The sequence below is a fragment of the Euphorbia lathyris genome, chromosome 3 (assembly GCF_963576675.1).
Source record: "Euphorbia lathyris chromosome 3, ddEupLath1.1, whole genome shotgun sequence".
NCBI lineage: Eukaryota > Viridiplantae > Streptophyta > Magnoliopsida > Malpighiales > Euphorbiaceae > Euphorbia > Euphorbia lathyris.
Window position 1 is genome coordinate 35,226,664 of NC_088912.1, and position 14,943 is coordinate 35,241,606.

The 14,943-nt window shown below is 35.4% G+C and overlaps 1 protein-coding gene across 1 annotated transcript; it reads left to right on the forward strand.

The window, feature by feature from the left end:
* Positions 1-7,801: 7,801 nt before the first annotated feature.
* On the forward strand, positions 7,802-14,554 carry LOC136224922 (uncharacterized). The gene is made up of 11 exons (XM_066013350.1): positions 7,802-8,132; positions 8,453-8,635; positions 8,749-8,993; positions 9,133-9,223; positions 9,350-9,514; positions 9,713-9,840; positions 9,947-10,222; positions 10,387-13,310; positions 13,414-13,522; positions 13,601-13,681; positions 14,159-14,554. The coding sequence occupies exons 1-11, from the start codon at positions 7,970-7,972 to the stop codon at positions 14,243-14,245; spliced, it is 4,452 nt and encodes a 1,483-aa protein (XP_065869422.1). The 5' UTR covers positions 7,802-7,969; the 3' UTR covers positions 14,246-14,554.
* The last annotated feature ends 389 nt before the right edge of the window (positions 14,555-14,943 follow it).

Genomic DNA, 14,943 nt, shown 5'->3' on the forward strand with positions numbered 1-14,943 from the left:
ACTTATGGCCCAATCAAACGATATCGTATCAGATGTCCCTCCTAGTTTCATTATGAAATCCTTTAGGGTTTCATCGATTAGTCCGCTGAAAAGACACCTGACACTTATGATGTCATCGTGAAATAATGAGCTAGCCGCTTTCTTTATGAAGCAATAATTACCATTTATCACGCTTTATTGCTTCCAAGAAGAATAACATCAGAAATGTTTCCTCTTTTCTCTAATCTTCTCATAAATTGAAGAGAGAGATCTCATTTCTGCTTTCTTCACTCCTTACTTCTTGCGAACTCCTTCATTTCTGAACAACCCTCCACTTTAACTCCCCTTCTCCTAAGAACTCTTGAAGAGAAACGTGTTTGGCTTCGGCGAACGATAGTTTCACTCCCAAAGGATAGTGAGATGGATTGGGAGATGAGATTTCCTTTACCCACATGTGTAGTGGCCATATTAAACAAATTAAACCTTTGTCCATGCCAAATTACCCCTAATGCCTGGCTGGAGCTTCTGAACTTTGACAAGGTCTGCACTGATCTTGGAATTGGGTTAACTGGCCCTTTGTTCCGTTATTTCTGGCGTCCAACGAAGAATACGAATGAAGACATGATTTATTGGACGCACAACGATCGAAGACGACCTTTCCTGAAGAAAATACAGAGTATAAAAGACTTCAAACCCAAATGGTTATGGATAGAGCCAAATGGAGCCGATCCCAATAATCCGTACATTTGGGGATTTCCATTCGCTACAAGATGGAATGAAAACCTGAAGGAAGAGTCCTCCTGGAAGCCTGCCAGAGCGTTAACCCGAAGAAACAATAAATGCCGAACGAATCAGTTCTTATGACCTTAAATGGGAATACCAGGAGATGATTACAGTTATCCGAACTGAAGGATACACATGATTCTTTAGTACAACTAATGGAATTTCGTATCCGGGATCTTCCTGATTTAAAGCCATAAAAGGTAGATTTTCCTTCATTCTTTGAATTTATACTTTTTCTTTTTATTGACGCAGGTAATTCTGATCATGTCTTCTATTCGTGATGAAATGTTAGCTCGCATAAAGTAACTGAAGAAATACAAAGCCACAACGAAGAGTTCCAACGAAGGCTCGACCAATAAGAAAATGGTTAAGCTGAAAACTCATCTCCCGTCGTGCCAAATGCCTCCACCAAAAACAATCCTTCAAAAACTCCACCTATTCAGACTTCAGAAATTTCAGAAGCACAGACGAACTTGGGTAATTTGTCCATTGCTACCTCTATTTCAGCTCTTGATACAATAACTCCTCCTCCTGCTTCAACCGAAGGAAACAAAGCAATGCCCTTTTGCTCAGACACTCCCTTAGTAGATGTGGCCATTTCTATTGAAGATGTGCCCTCTTCTCTTGGAGGTTTTACTGATGATCCAAACCTGTAGAGTGAAGAAATGATTGAAAACCAGGTTTATAGCATACTCTTTTCACCCGAGGCATCCACCCAAGTTGTGAAAATGATAGTGGCGAAAGCTCCAAAGGTCCAGAACAGGAAAAGGTTAAACCAAAAAGAAAACTTCAGAAGGAAACTGTTAGCACAACAGGTTATTCCTCCTACTAGATTCAGACATATCCGACACCGAACGAGAAATGCGACGAGAGGAAATGAACCATCGTTTTTCCAAAAACTCTCATCTGAAGAGGATCCAAGTTCCTGTTGCTGAAGACTCTTACTTTATCGGAAAACATCCCAAGCCTATTGAAGTGACTGATCTTCAAGAGCCTGTTGCAAAGAAGCTGAAGGAATACAAAGAAGGAAGAGCCCGAATGAGATCCAACAAAAAATACTCCTTGCCTCCTAGAGTGAATCCAGAGATTGTAAATCAAGTCAGAAAAGTGGTGGATTCGGACACCTTAGCACAATTTGCCAAATATGACAGGCCTGAGGTACCACCATCTACCCTACCTTTATCTTTGCAACTTGCAATCTGTATCTCATTTTCCTAACTTCAACTTTGATTGTGCAGTTATTTTTGGAGACTGCTTATCTCTTCGCATCCCCGGAATAACTGAAGACATTGCTCATTTAGTAGTGATGTCAAATGATGCTGAATTCTTCAATCATTTGAATGCTTATGAAGCTGCTCGAGAAACCCTTGAGAGGAAAGTTTTGGTAAGTTCGACTTGTTGTGCTCATTTTCTTTTCTTGATTTGTTCACCTGTCCTTTAACCAAATACTTCATGCTTTTCAGGACTTGTCCTCGACCACTCTACTGATTGAGCAGTACAAAAACTTAGCTTAAACTACCATGAGCAACAGGAAAAAATGGCGAGTCAAACTTCAATAACCAAAGAGGCTTTGAAATAATTGGATAATGTTAGGAACCAGCTATCAGCAGCTCAAGAGGAAGTTGCTAAGTCACGTGATGTTGTGACTGAAGCAAAACCTCAAGAGAAGATTGCTCTTCAAGCAGCCCAATGCGTTAAAGACCTGGAGAACATTGTCCAAGAGAAAAATGATACTATTCGAAAGCATCTTCATACATTTAAAGCTCTTCAAGACCAATATGATGCCTTGACCACCAATGCCGAAAAGTACCTACGAGCTCGAAAGAAATTTGAGACTGAACTTGGTGCTTTAAAGGATAAAGTAGCTGATATGGAAACTGAATTGGCCAACACGAAGGCTGAAATGCTTATCGAGAAAACGAGAGCTGACAGAGCAGAGAAAAGAATGCTAACAACTCAAGCTTCAAATGTTGTTCTTTGCCAATAGGTAGCTTCCTTAAAAGCAGAAAAATCTTTTGATGAAGCTACCTTTACAAGGACAATAAATGATTTGAATGAGCAATCAGTTGCTGCAATTGCCTTTGTTACCGAAGAAGCAAAACAACTAGGCATCAATAGATCACTGAAGTTTAGAGTTTTGTTCTTTCGAACTTTGAGGCAAAAATATCCCGACACTGATTTCGATTTCTGGGTGAGACTTTTCCCTCTCGAAGACAAGGTATGTTGTATTGAGCGTTGTAATGGAATGCCATTACAATGGAGGCTCATTACTATGTCTGAATTGGTCATATTATTTTTATTGTAATGGAATGACAAATACATCACTCAATTTTTCTTTATAAATTTATGTAATGAGCATTACATAAAGAATATGCATGAATCCCCATTATGACCTAAGTCTTGCATTTTTATTATTAATAACTATTATACACATTTCTTATTAAACGGTAAAACAAAAAACATGAAAAACAAGAAAAAACATAAAAACTAAAAAACACGAAAAATGGAAAACGAAAAACGAAAAAGCCAAAAAATGGAAAAACGTGAAAACACGAATAAAGAAAAAACATAAAAAATACAAAGCTTCCAATAGACTAAGACGCAATCCAATCCAATGAAAATATAAATAAAAATTAAATCAATAACTAACATTCTTTACAACCACAAATATTATGCATATGTGCACTCTTTGAATTGTATATGCATAAATTGTCAATCAAATATGGCAATAGAATTACTATTTCATTACATTACATTACAAGTTTGATTATATTAAATTGCATTACGCCAATACCAAACAGGCCCTTACTATTTTATACTATATAAAAAATGACATATAAACATTTAAGAAAATAGATGATTTAAAAAATTTCAATTGAATATAAGATTTTAGTAGGGAATTAGAGATATTTTAGGAGAAAATTTAAGGGTTGTTAATTTATGTATAACTTTTGATATAGATATAATACGAGTAAAATAATCTTTTTATAATAATATAGTTAAAAATATTATATTATATTTTTAATTAGTTAAAAAACGAGAAAGTGACACATCAGCCCCATTGTTTCTATTTTATATTATATATATAAAAATGACACGTAAGCATTTAAGGAAAAAACGAGGAAGTGACACATAAGTATTTAAAGAAAATAGATAATTAAAAAAATTTCAATTGAATACCATTAGAGAAATTTAGTAGGGAATTAGAGACATTTTAGAAGAAAATTTAAGGTTTAACTCTCGTAAAACTCCTAACGTAGATATAATATGAATAAAATAATATTTTTATAGATAAATATTTAATAATATAATTAAAATTAATATATTATATTATATTTTTGATTTATAATTTTCATTAGTAAAAAAATGAGGAAGTGACACATCAACTTCATCGTTACTGTTTTATATTATATATATATGGATAAAATAGAGAAATTTAGTAGGTAATTAGAGATATTTTAGGAGAAAATTTAGGAGTAAATTCTTGTAAAACTCCTAACATAGATATAATACGAATAAAATAATATTTTTATAGATAAATATTTAATAATATAATTAAAATTAATATATTATATTATATTTTTGATTTATAATTTTAGTTAGTAAAAAAAATGAGGAAGCAACACGTAATCTTTATCGTTACTATTTTATATTATATATAGATAGAGAAATAGATAAATATAGATGACACATAAGCATGATAATAGTTAAATCAACAAATTTCAATTGAATATTATTAGAGAAATTTTGGGAGAAAATTTAGAGGCCGATTCTTATTAGGGATGGCAACGGATAGGGTACCCGCGGGTAGTGCCAATCCCAAATCCTTATCCGTTTATTTTTTAATTACCCGTATCCTTCCCATTATCCTAACGGGTGTTTTGCATCCCATACCCGTCCCATTTAATTCACGGATACCTCCGGGTACCCTTACACGTTAAAAATCAATAAATAAAACAAAAAAAATTACAAATTTAACAAAGTATAAATTTAATCAATCCATTTAAAAATTGAATAAATTGAACCTTAATCAATAAAAATAAGGAAAAATTACAAAACTAGATCAAATGGGAGGCTCATTTACATATTTAACCCATTTACTCAACCTACTACATATCTAGACTGATTTTGTGTGACTTTTCCATAATACTCCTAACCTTCCCACTTCCCTTACGTGAACGTTCTCTCCCCTCTTTTCCTTGGGTGTGCGAAATGGCTGTTGGCTCCTCCATTAATGATTCCAAGACTTTTGATCTTCCTATCTTCCTTTAAATTGCACGAAATCTGCACCATTTCTCCAAATCACAATGAATTTCTCTTTTTCCTCTCTTCATCTCTTGATTCTGCAACTTCATAATCCTAGAAAACGAAGCCATGGTTCTTCATCTTCCTGTTCCTGCTCGTTACTTGGTTTCTTTCTTCTTGTTACCATCAAAGAAATGGCTATTTTACGTTATTTCCATCATTTTTTTCCACTTTATCATATTGTTATTGTCGCTTTTAAGGGTGAAAGGTGCGAAAAATGTAAGTATCTGCTGTTTTTTCTGCGTTTTTCCATGAAATCACTTCGCGTAGTCAATGATTTCGCGAAGATCTGCGAAGAGAAAGAGTCTAAAACGCGACGATCTACTTCGCGAATCGATTAGTTCGCGAAGTCTGTGAGTAGAAAAGTTCATGATTTCCCTCGCAGACTTCACGAAAGCATCGATATGCGACGTAGATCGTCACGTTTCAGACCTTGCATACCTCGCGAAAACATCGATTAATGAAGAAAAATCATCTCTTTCCCTGCACATTTACATTCGTATGCTTCGCCAGTCCTCATTTCGCGAAGCCAAAATCGTCTTTTTCCCTGCCTAACACGATTAATTTTTCCTGAAGGTGGTTGATTACATAACATCCCTTTCTAGAAGACAGCGTATTGGGCTGCAGGGGAGATGACTTTCCTTCCTGTATAGAGATAAATTTCCCTCAAGATTGACACATTCACTTTAAAATGATTGGTTATGAGAGATTGTGTCAATCTTGGTGTGCACCATGGGACACGTCCATCCCAAAAGGTCTGGACTTCCATTTCTCATCCCAAAAGGTGTGGACTTCCTGTAGAGAGAGAAATTTCCTTCCAGATTAGTCAGGTTCACGTTGAAGCGATTTGTTAGGAGTTTATTGTGGCAATCTTGTTGTAAATTTTGATAATGTTATGATTTTAATGTTGTTATTGTGGCAATCTTATTGTAAATTTTGATAATGTTATGATTTTAATGTTAGAATCCGTTGTTGTTTGACATTTTTTTGTTATATACCACTTCGCGAATTATCTTCAAAACACATCCAGGCTTCGCATATGCTAATTAAATTCATCAAGTAAACCAAACATTAGCTTCGCAGGCTTCGCAGGCTTCGCATATGCTAATTAAATTCATCAAGTAAACCCAAACATTAGCTTCGCAGGCTTCGCATAATATCGAATCTGTGAAGTCAAACGGGAGGGAGACAGACGCGCGTAAATATTGAGGGTATTATGGGAAAGTCACACAAAATCAGTCTAGATATGTAGTAAGTTGAGTAAATGGATTAAACATGTAAATGGACATTCCATTTGACCCATTTTTGTAATTTTTCCTAAAAATAAAGGTGCTTAATGGCATCACTTAATGGCCGAAGAATGAAAGGTTGTTACATCTAAAACACAATAATATTTTTTAATATATGAAAAATTTATGACGGGTAACGGGTAGCCTGGGAGGGTCTTCCCATACCTTTTATATAAGGTACATGTAGTCCCATTAGGGTCGAATAGTGTCGGGTACGTACGGGTAGAGTACCCGTTGCCATCCCTAATTCTTATAAAACTCCTAGCATTGGATAAATATTTAATAATATAATTAAAATTAATTTATCATATTATATTATATTTTTAATTTTACTTAGTAAAAAAAGGCATAATACCAGTTGGCTTCCCAATATAATTAAAATTAATTTATCATATTTTATTATATTTTTAATTTTACTTAGTAAAAAAAAGGCATAATATTCAGTGGGCTTCCTAAATTAAGATTTCAAAGTCAATTAGGACCTTAAATTATAAAAATCATCGATCACGTCTTTGAATTAACAAAAAATCATCAATCGAGTCTCCATTCTAAACAAAAATCATCAATCGAGACCTCATCGAAAATCATTCGGTTGAACAGTTTCAAATCATCTTCCCCAAACCTATTTTGAACCTCAATTGATAATTTTTGTTTAATTCAGAGATCTAATTGATGATTTTGATAGTTCAGAGTCCTAATTGATTTTGAAGCTTTAATTTAGAGACAAAAATGAATGTAATGCCTAAAAAAAAAGAGAAAATGACACATCATTCGATCGTTGCTGCTTTATATATATAAATAAATATAGAAATATGCCATGTTTGGTAAATAGCTTTTTGGAGTAAAATTAGAAGTTTGAGACACTTTAGAGGTTTTGATTAGTCAAACTTATAACAATGGTATTTGGTGAAGAGATGTTTGAAATAACTTATTTGTTTCAAAAAGGTAATTTTGAAAAAACTCATTTTATGAGTTTTTTCAATTAGCTTATTGGCTCATTTCTTTTATGGACATTTTTACCCTTACTTAATACTCTTTAATTCCAAATAAATGTTTTATCATATCATTATTTATCATTTTACATAAACAGCTCCGAGCAACTAGCTAAGTTTTATAAAATAAGTCACACAATCCACTATTCAAATCAGTTAATCAAAAAGATAATCGGCCAATATCAGCTAATAGTTAACAACTAATTGCCAAACCGCATAGATTTTTTTTAAATGTTATTTAAAGTTATATGAATATTTCCAAGTGGCCTTATTGTAAATAAGCAAAATGGTTATTTATTTGAAATAAACAAAATATTAAAATTAAATATATTATTTTTATTTTGTAATTTTTTTTGATAAGCTTTTATTTTGTAATTAATTTTTGCTAGTTAACATTCAGTTATGAATATTTGAAATAAGGAAATTCATATTTTGTAAATTCCCGCTTGCCGATATGATATGAATTGAAAAATCATTCTCGCTTCTTCTACTGCTGCGTTTGTGCTTCAATGGTCCAGGCTCCTCTCTTTTTATTTTACTTAGATTGTGATATCTCTTCTTACTTGGATCTGGAGGCTATACACTACTATATCCAGTTTTCTTCAGAATTGGAAACCCAAAATGGATCTCATTGAGATATCAGGGGAAGACGATTCACTTTTGTCTCATCAACTCAGTCCACTTGTTTCCAACAACAGTCCCTATTTCTCTTGTTCCCCTCTTCTCCAGATCCCTAGATCCACAGATTCTTTGAATCCTACTCTTCGTCCTGCCCATTTAAACGGTTAGGGATTTTCCTTTATCTACCCTTTTTTTTTAATCTAATTGCATTCTTACTTATAATTCCATCAGCATTCTTAAAATTCGAACTTTGTTTTTTTTTTTTTCTAGATACTTGCATAATGTGCTTGTCTTTTGTTGTAAAATTTGATTTGTAGGCTCTGTTGCAAATGTTCCAAGAGGAATTACGATTTAATGTGTGTTTTTAGCAATTTAATTATTTATCTAGCAAGGATTAATTGGTAGATAAGAAATTGTGGTTTAGTTTGAGTATTGAATCTTACTACGGTTGACATAAGCTGTAAGTTCCCAAATTTGTTGCAGAGATTACTAAGGATAAGAAGGATATTAAAGATCACAATGTGGACAGGGAGAATGTTAATGCTAACAAATCAGAAGCGCTTAAACTCAGTGTTGAGCCACAACAAATGAAGAAGAAGAAGAAGGGTGGAGGATACAATCTCCGGAAGAGCTTAGCATGGGATAAAGCTTTTTCAACCGAAGGAGGTGTTTTCTTTGTGTGATCTGTTCACTTTTTCCCCTCTTTTTATTACTATTATGTTTTCTGGTTGTTAATTAAGTTTAGTCCTAAAGTTGAACAATTGCATTCTTATGTCCAGGTGTTCTAGATGCCTTCGAGTTATCAATGCTTAGTGGGAAAACGTTGTCAGTTATCCATGAAGGCCAAGAGTCATTATCAAGTGTATTGGGTGGTCCTAGGGTCTCACCTGGTCCTCGAGCACTTAGACATAATTTATTCAAGGAGTTGCCTTCAAGTTCTCGAAATGAAGGAAGTAAGGTAGCTGGTAAAATGTCACCAAAGCTCATGTATTCAGTTAAAGCTAAAACGCACCCAGCTTCTCCGGTCAGTCTTTCTCAATCAAACACTTGTTTTCCATTTTATTTGATGCTTTACTTGTGATTTTCTTTTTCTTCTTCTTTAATACTTTTAGCATAACATGAAAGGAATAAAATTTACTATGATGTTCGAAATATTTGCTCAGGCCAAGCGTAAAGTTCTTTCAGCCCATGATATTTATAAAAGTTCCTCTAAAGGCAGTGGCTACGGCTACCCTCGCTCATTGGCTTCATCTTCATATCCTTTTAGATTAATTTCAACTTAGAGTAACTCGTTTGATGGTTTCCATAATTTCCTTGGTGTTCTTTTGTCATTCTTAGTCTATTTCTTCCAATGAAAATGTTGGCCTTAACTTCAAGATACTTTGAAAAGAATTTCAAAAGCAAATGCAACAAATGTGACAACTAACGAACCAAGAGTTTCTAAACAATTGGATACGAAGAATAAGCCTTTGGTTGTTTCCACAACTTCAAGAAGTTCTGTAACTAGCTCTAGCCACACAAAGCGCAATTCTACTTCTCAACCAGGTGCTTATTGTTGTATCTATTTTCAAAATGATCTGGAATTTTATTTCCTTGAAATAACTTCAAGAATCTATTTATCTCTCTATCAGATTTTAAATAATAGTTCTAGTTAACTCATTTGGTACATATTTCTGTTATGCAAGCCTGACCTTTACTTTTGCATCAAACTGAAATAAAATCTGAATTTCATGCATTTTCCAGCTACTGGTCAGAAAAGTATTGGAATCAGGGGCATTTCAAGCAGTGCAAAAGGTTTCCGAAATGATGCAAAATCTGGTCCCGCTGAAAAACTGATTAAAAAGTCAACTGCTCAACCAGTAAAAACTATGGTGAGAATTTGAAACTCTAGAACTTACAGTTTATTTCAACCCATCAGGCTGACAAACTTTCTAATACATTAGAGTTATTTTGTTCCTTTATCTATTTCTCTTGAAGCTAAAGGTCGCAGCAGAGCAGGAAATAAATTCGTCAACCGATTTACAACTTGGCAAGGTCAACCTAGCAATTAATAGCTCAGAAGGACTTCCAGCTGCAGTAGTTCCACAAGCTGCTGATCCACTAAATGGTTATGATAGCAATAGTAGAAAACATGCGGCTTCTTTGCCTCAAACTACTTGCTATTATGATGAAAACATGGAACATGCACAGACCCAAATAGCAAAACCATCAGGCTTGCGACAGCCTTCACCATCACTGGGGTTTTTTGGTCAGGTGTGTGCTGATATAAGCTTGATCTGATCATTTACATTTCTAAGAAAAACCATGATGTACACGACTAATATCATTCATCTATACTAAATATATTTTAAAGTTTCAAAATGTTTGATTGGATGTTACTTACCATCTCTTACCCATTTGTAAAAATTGCTTTGCAGTCGAAACATTCCAATCCACATAGTGAGCTACAAAAAGGTCCTCAATCGTGCAATTTCCCTACTGTTAACAAAGTTGGTGCCTTAAATTCTGTTCAGAGGCCTCCACGACCATCTAGGAAGATACCTACTTGCTCAGTACCATCTCTCACGTCCACCATGAATGATGCTTCATGTGGAATAATAAAATCAGAATCAGAATTAAGTGACATCCAGAAGGTGGCATTGCTACTGCAAGTTAACTCTGAGAGTTCTGATATAGTAAACAGTGAGAAGCAGCTGCCTGATCCTGATTTAAAATCTTCCAATGATGGAGGTCCATGTGAAAAAGTTGAGAAGCTCTCTTGCACTAAGAATATAGGACTGAAAATCAATGATATTAAGTTGCCCGCACAAAGTGGTCCATGCGAACAGCTGGAGAAGGATGATGCCAAGATTGTTGTTGATGTTTGTCCCAGAAGTAAAGAATCCACTGGTGCTGGATTAGACTTGCCCCATTCTATTTCCCCCATTCAGCTCTTGGTAGAAGTTGAAGGTCCTTCTAAGATAAATAATACATTCGCCAAGCAACAAGTGGAAGACAGGAAATGTGAACCATCTATGGAGAGTTATAGTGTCAGTCCAGAGTCTCATACAGTAAGTATGAACAATGATCCTGACCATATTAGTTCAGAAGTGCATGGAGAGCAGTTATCTGGACTGGATGAGTTCGAGTTGAGTCCTCAACAAGCAGAACTGAAGAAGCCTGGCACCTGCAGAGTTGACCCAATTTCTGAGATGCAGAGCCAGAGACTTGAAACTTTGATGGAGGACTGCAGATCTTCTAAAAAAGGTGTCAAGGACTATATTTCAAAAGCTGCAGACAATGTTCTGGAAGTCCAAGATTGTGGTGCAGTTTCTTATTGTCCAACTCACATTACGGAGGCGGAGCCCACAAAAGATGAAACTAGTGGAACTAATTGCTTGAATGGGGGATTACATGTAGGAGAGGTGCAAATGCTGTCTGTAGAGTCTACTCTGTTGGTTGGAAGTTGCAAGAGTTCAACTCACACTTCAGCTGCAGATTCAAACTGGATGATTTTAGACAGTCCAAGTGCAGAATCTGCAAAACAAACTGAGGTTCTGAATTCTTGTTCCGTAACAGAACAAGTTTCACAGCATAATTTCGAACCACCTTCTAAGGGTTGCTTAGAGTATGGAAAATACTCTGAAGCAGGTCCTTCCGAGACAAAAGATACATTAGCCAAACAAGTGGAAGACAGGAAATGCAAACCATCTACAAAGAGTTATAGCGTCAGCCCACAGCCTCATACAGAAACTATGAAAAATAACTGGGACAAGACTGGTTCAGAAGTGAATGGAGAGCAATTAAGTGGACTGGATGAGTTTGAGCTGAGTCCCCAACAAGAAGAGTTGAAGAAGCCTGTCACCTGCAGAATTGACCCAATTTCTGATATGCAGAGCCAGAGACGTAATGGTACCTTGATGGGGGACTGTACATCTCCTGAAAAGAGTAACAAGGACTATATTTCAAATGCTGTGGATTACGCTCTGGAAGTCCAAGATCAGGGCGCTCACAGTACAGAGGCGGAGCGTACAAAAGATGAAACTAGCGAAACTGATTGCTTGAATGGGGGATTGCATGTAGGAGAGGTGCAAATGCTGTCTGTAGAGGCCACTCTGTTGGGTGTAAGTTGCAAGAGTTCAACTAACAAAGCAGGTTCAAACTTGATAATTATTGACAGTCCAAGTGCAAGATCTGCAGAACAAACAGAGGTTCTGAATTCTTGTTTTGTAACAGAAGAAGTTTTTCAGAATAATTGTGAACCGCCTTCTAAGAGTTTCTTACAGCATGGAAAATGCTCTGAAGTGTCCGAGGAGAAAGATCTCATTCAGAGTGTCAATAATTCTGAATCAAGAGCCTCTGACCTTTTTTGTTCATTGGCATCTGTTGATCAAGATTGTAATTTTGCGGCCAGTGGAAAGCTGGAGTACCAACACGTGGAAAATGCTTTTACAGCTTCTGTAGACAATGAGCCATTGGTCGGAAATTTCAGGCACAATGTTGAGATCTGCGGTGAAGCTAATGCCATGGAATTGAACATGATATACAAAAGCGATATAATTGGTGAAATCATCATTAACAATGTCTTGGAAGAAAAGAATTGTTTGGATAGTGCAGGTGACATTGGGACTAAACATGAAAATTCAGATGTCATTGCCAAAATCAGCTGCAGCCGAGTTGATGTTGCTTCTGGGATGAATGGTATGAGCTTGCATGGTGTAATCGACAAACAATCTGATCCTTCTGAGGAAAATTTCTTCTTCCCTGAATTACAGCCAGAAGCTTCATATTCCCCTGAAAAGGAAACTGTCGTGCTTCATAGTGATTGCTCTACTGACATGAGAGAACATGATGCAGAGCTTCAAAATCTTGATCTTGTGATTGAACAAGTTCGCCTGGAAAATGCAGGACTATGTTTAGATGATAACTTGTTGCTTATAAATACTTGTATTGAGTCTCAAGGGGAAGATGCTGTTAAGAATGTTCCAAGTGAATCAGAAAGTCTTGTTGTGGATGTTAATGTTGTCAGAGAGGTTGACTATCACTCCACGAGGCCATCATCTAAAGATTTTAATGACAGCAATTATCATGAACTTGACAATCAATCTTGTCCTTTCAATTTGAGTTCATCCTCCAACTCAGACTGCTATCAGATATCATCAGTTGCAAATTATGAGTCCAAGTGTGGTTCTTTGGATGAAAAAATTATTGGCGCATCAAGTGGAAGTAACCACCAAAATGTTCGTGAACCATATGATACCATTTTGCCTTCGGAAGCTGAAATTAACATTCACCAAAGCAATGGCAGTTTTGACAGTGAACTGATAGATGGATTATGTAGTGACATTGCAACGCTCTCACTGTAAGTATCTTAATTCAAGACTTCTCTGCAGGCTATAGAATTTATATTTTCTTAGAATTGATTGTGTACATTTTAACATTGGATTTACCATATGTTATACCAGCAATAAATCTGATGAGGACAAGAAGCAAGATACACCTGCAATAGAACCTCCACCAAATGCTGTTCCTTTTTCTGATGAATGGTTAGCTGCTCTTGAAGCTGCTGGAGAGGTATTTTAATTAATACTATAGTAGCATAATATTAGAGGAAAGTTACACATTGATCTAATGCAGTGGTGTTATCTGCAGGAAATTCTAGCCAAGAAATGTGGTGCAGTACAAAATTCACCCACAGACAAGTCTTCACCTGAACCTAATCCTTGGTCCCCGGTGAGGTTTTTTACACTATAGTATGTGCATGCTAGTTCTTAGTTTAATATTTGTCCATTGTTATGAGAACATGAAAAAGCAATATGAATGTAATCTTTGCCCTTTTTGCATCCAATATTCAGTCTGTTTGCCTTTGTTTAAAATTTCTGATGCAGCTTAACGCCAGCGCCTCATAGACGTCTCGTGAAATAGACATTACTCCTCTTTTTAACTACAAATAACCACTGCTTTTCTACTCCACCCTTATTTATTATGGCTTGAAATTACTATGTTCAGAATAAGTTAAATGCTCATTAATTGAGACTATATTAGAAGAATATCAATAATATTAGACTTTTTGTTTTTTGTTCAGTATGAAATCATATTTGTGCCTATATTGGTGAGATGTAGGAGGGAGTATAATAAGTTATGTTTTCCATAATATACGGCTCTGGCTCCGGCTCCGGTCTGACATTTTGAGTTTATTTGATATTGCAGGTAAAACGGAAGAACAACCAAGGGCTAGGGCCATTTGACTGTACAAAATGCACCAACCCCGCTGAACCATCTTCCACTTCCGACTGAGGATTCAAGATTTCAGCAAACCACTCCACGGCTTTCACCATTGGAAATGTACAAAATTACAGACAGAAAATGTTGCAGATGAGAAATCATTATTTTGTTACTGACTGACTGACTAGCTCACACTTATTTAGCATATAATAAATTTTTAGGAAGACAATGTTTGCTTTGCAGGCACAAAAGGTTTAATTCATTTTATGATGCAAGTAGTGATGTTGTTATTTTCTGAATGTAAGTTTGTTTTCAGACGATGTCATCTTTTAGAGGAAACTGAAATATATAAGAAACCAGTAGTAGCTGTAGGATGTTGGATGCGGATATATACGTTTCAATGCTTGTTTGATTCTATTTTTCGGCGCTACTTTCAATTCCAAACAAGAGATAAACATAAAAAGTGTTTGTTAATTATAAAAATTAGTTAGATTTTTAACATTTTTTCCATATAAACTTATCTATTAAATTGACTCTGTATTATTAGAGATGACAATAGGTACTATGTCTTTGAAAATAGTTTTACCATACTTGTATCCATTTATGACATGTATTACGGGTAAATTACATACGTGGTGTACAACTTTTACCCTATTTCACACTTTGGTGTACAACTTTTAATTTTGCACATAAAAGTGTACAACCTTTTGGTGACCTCCCACTAAAGTGTACAGCCGGTAAATATGACCGGTCAACCCGAAGTCAACGTG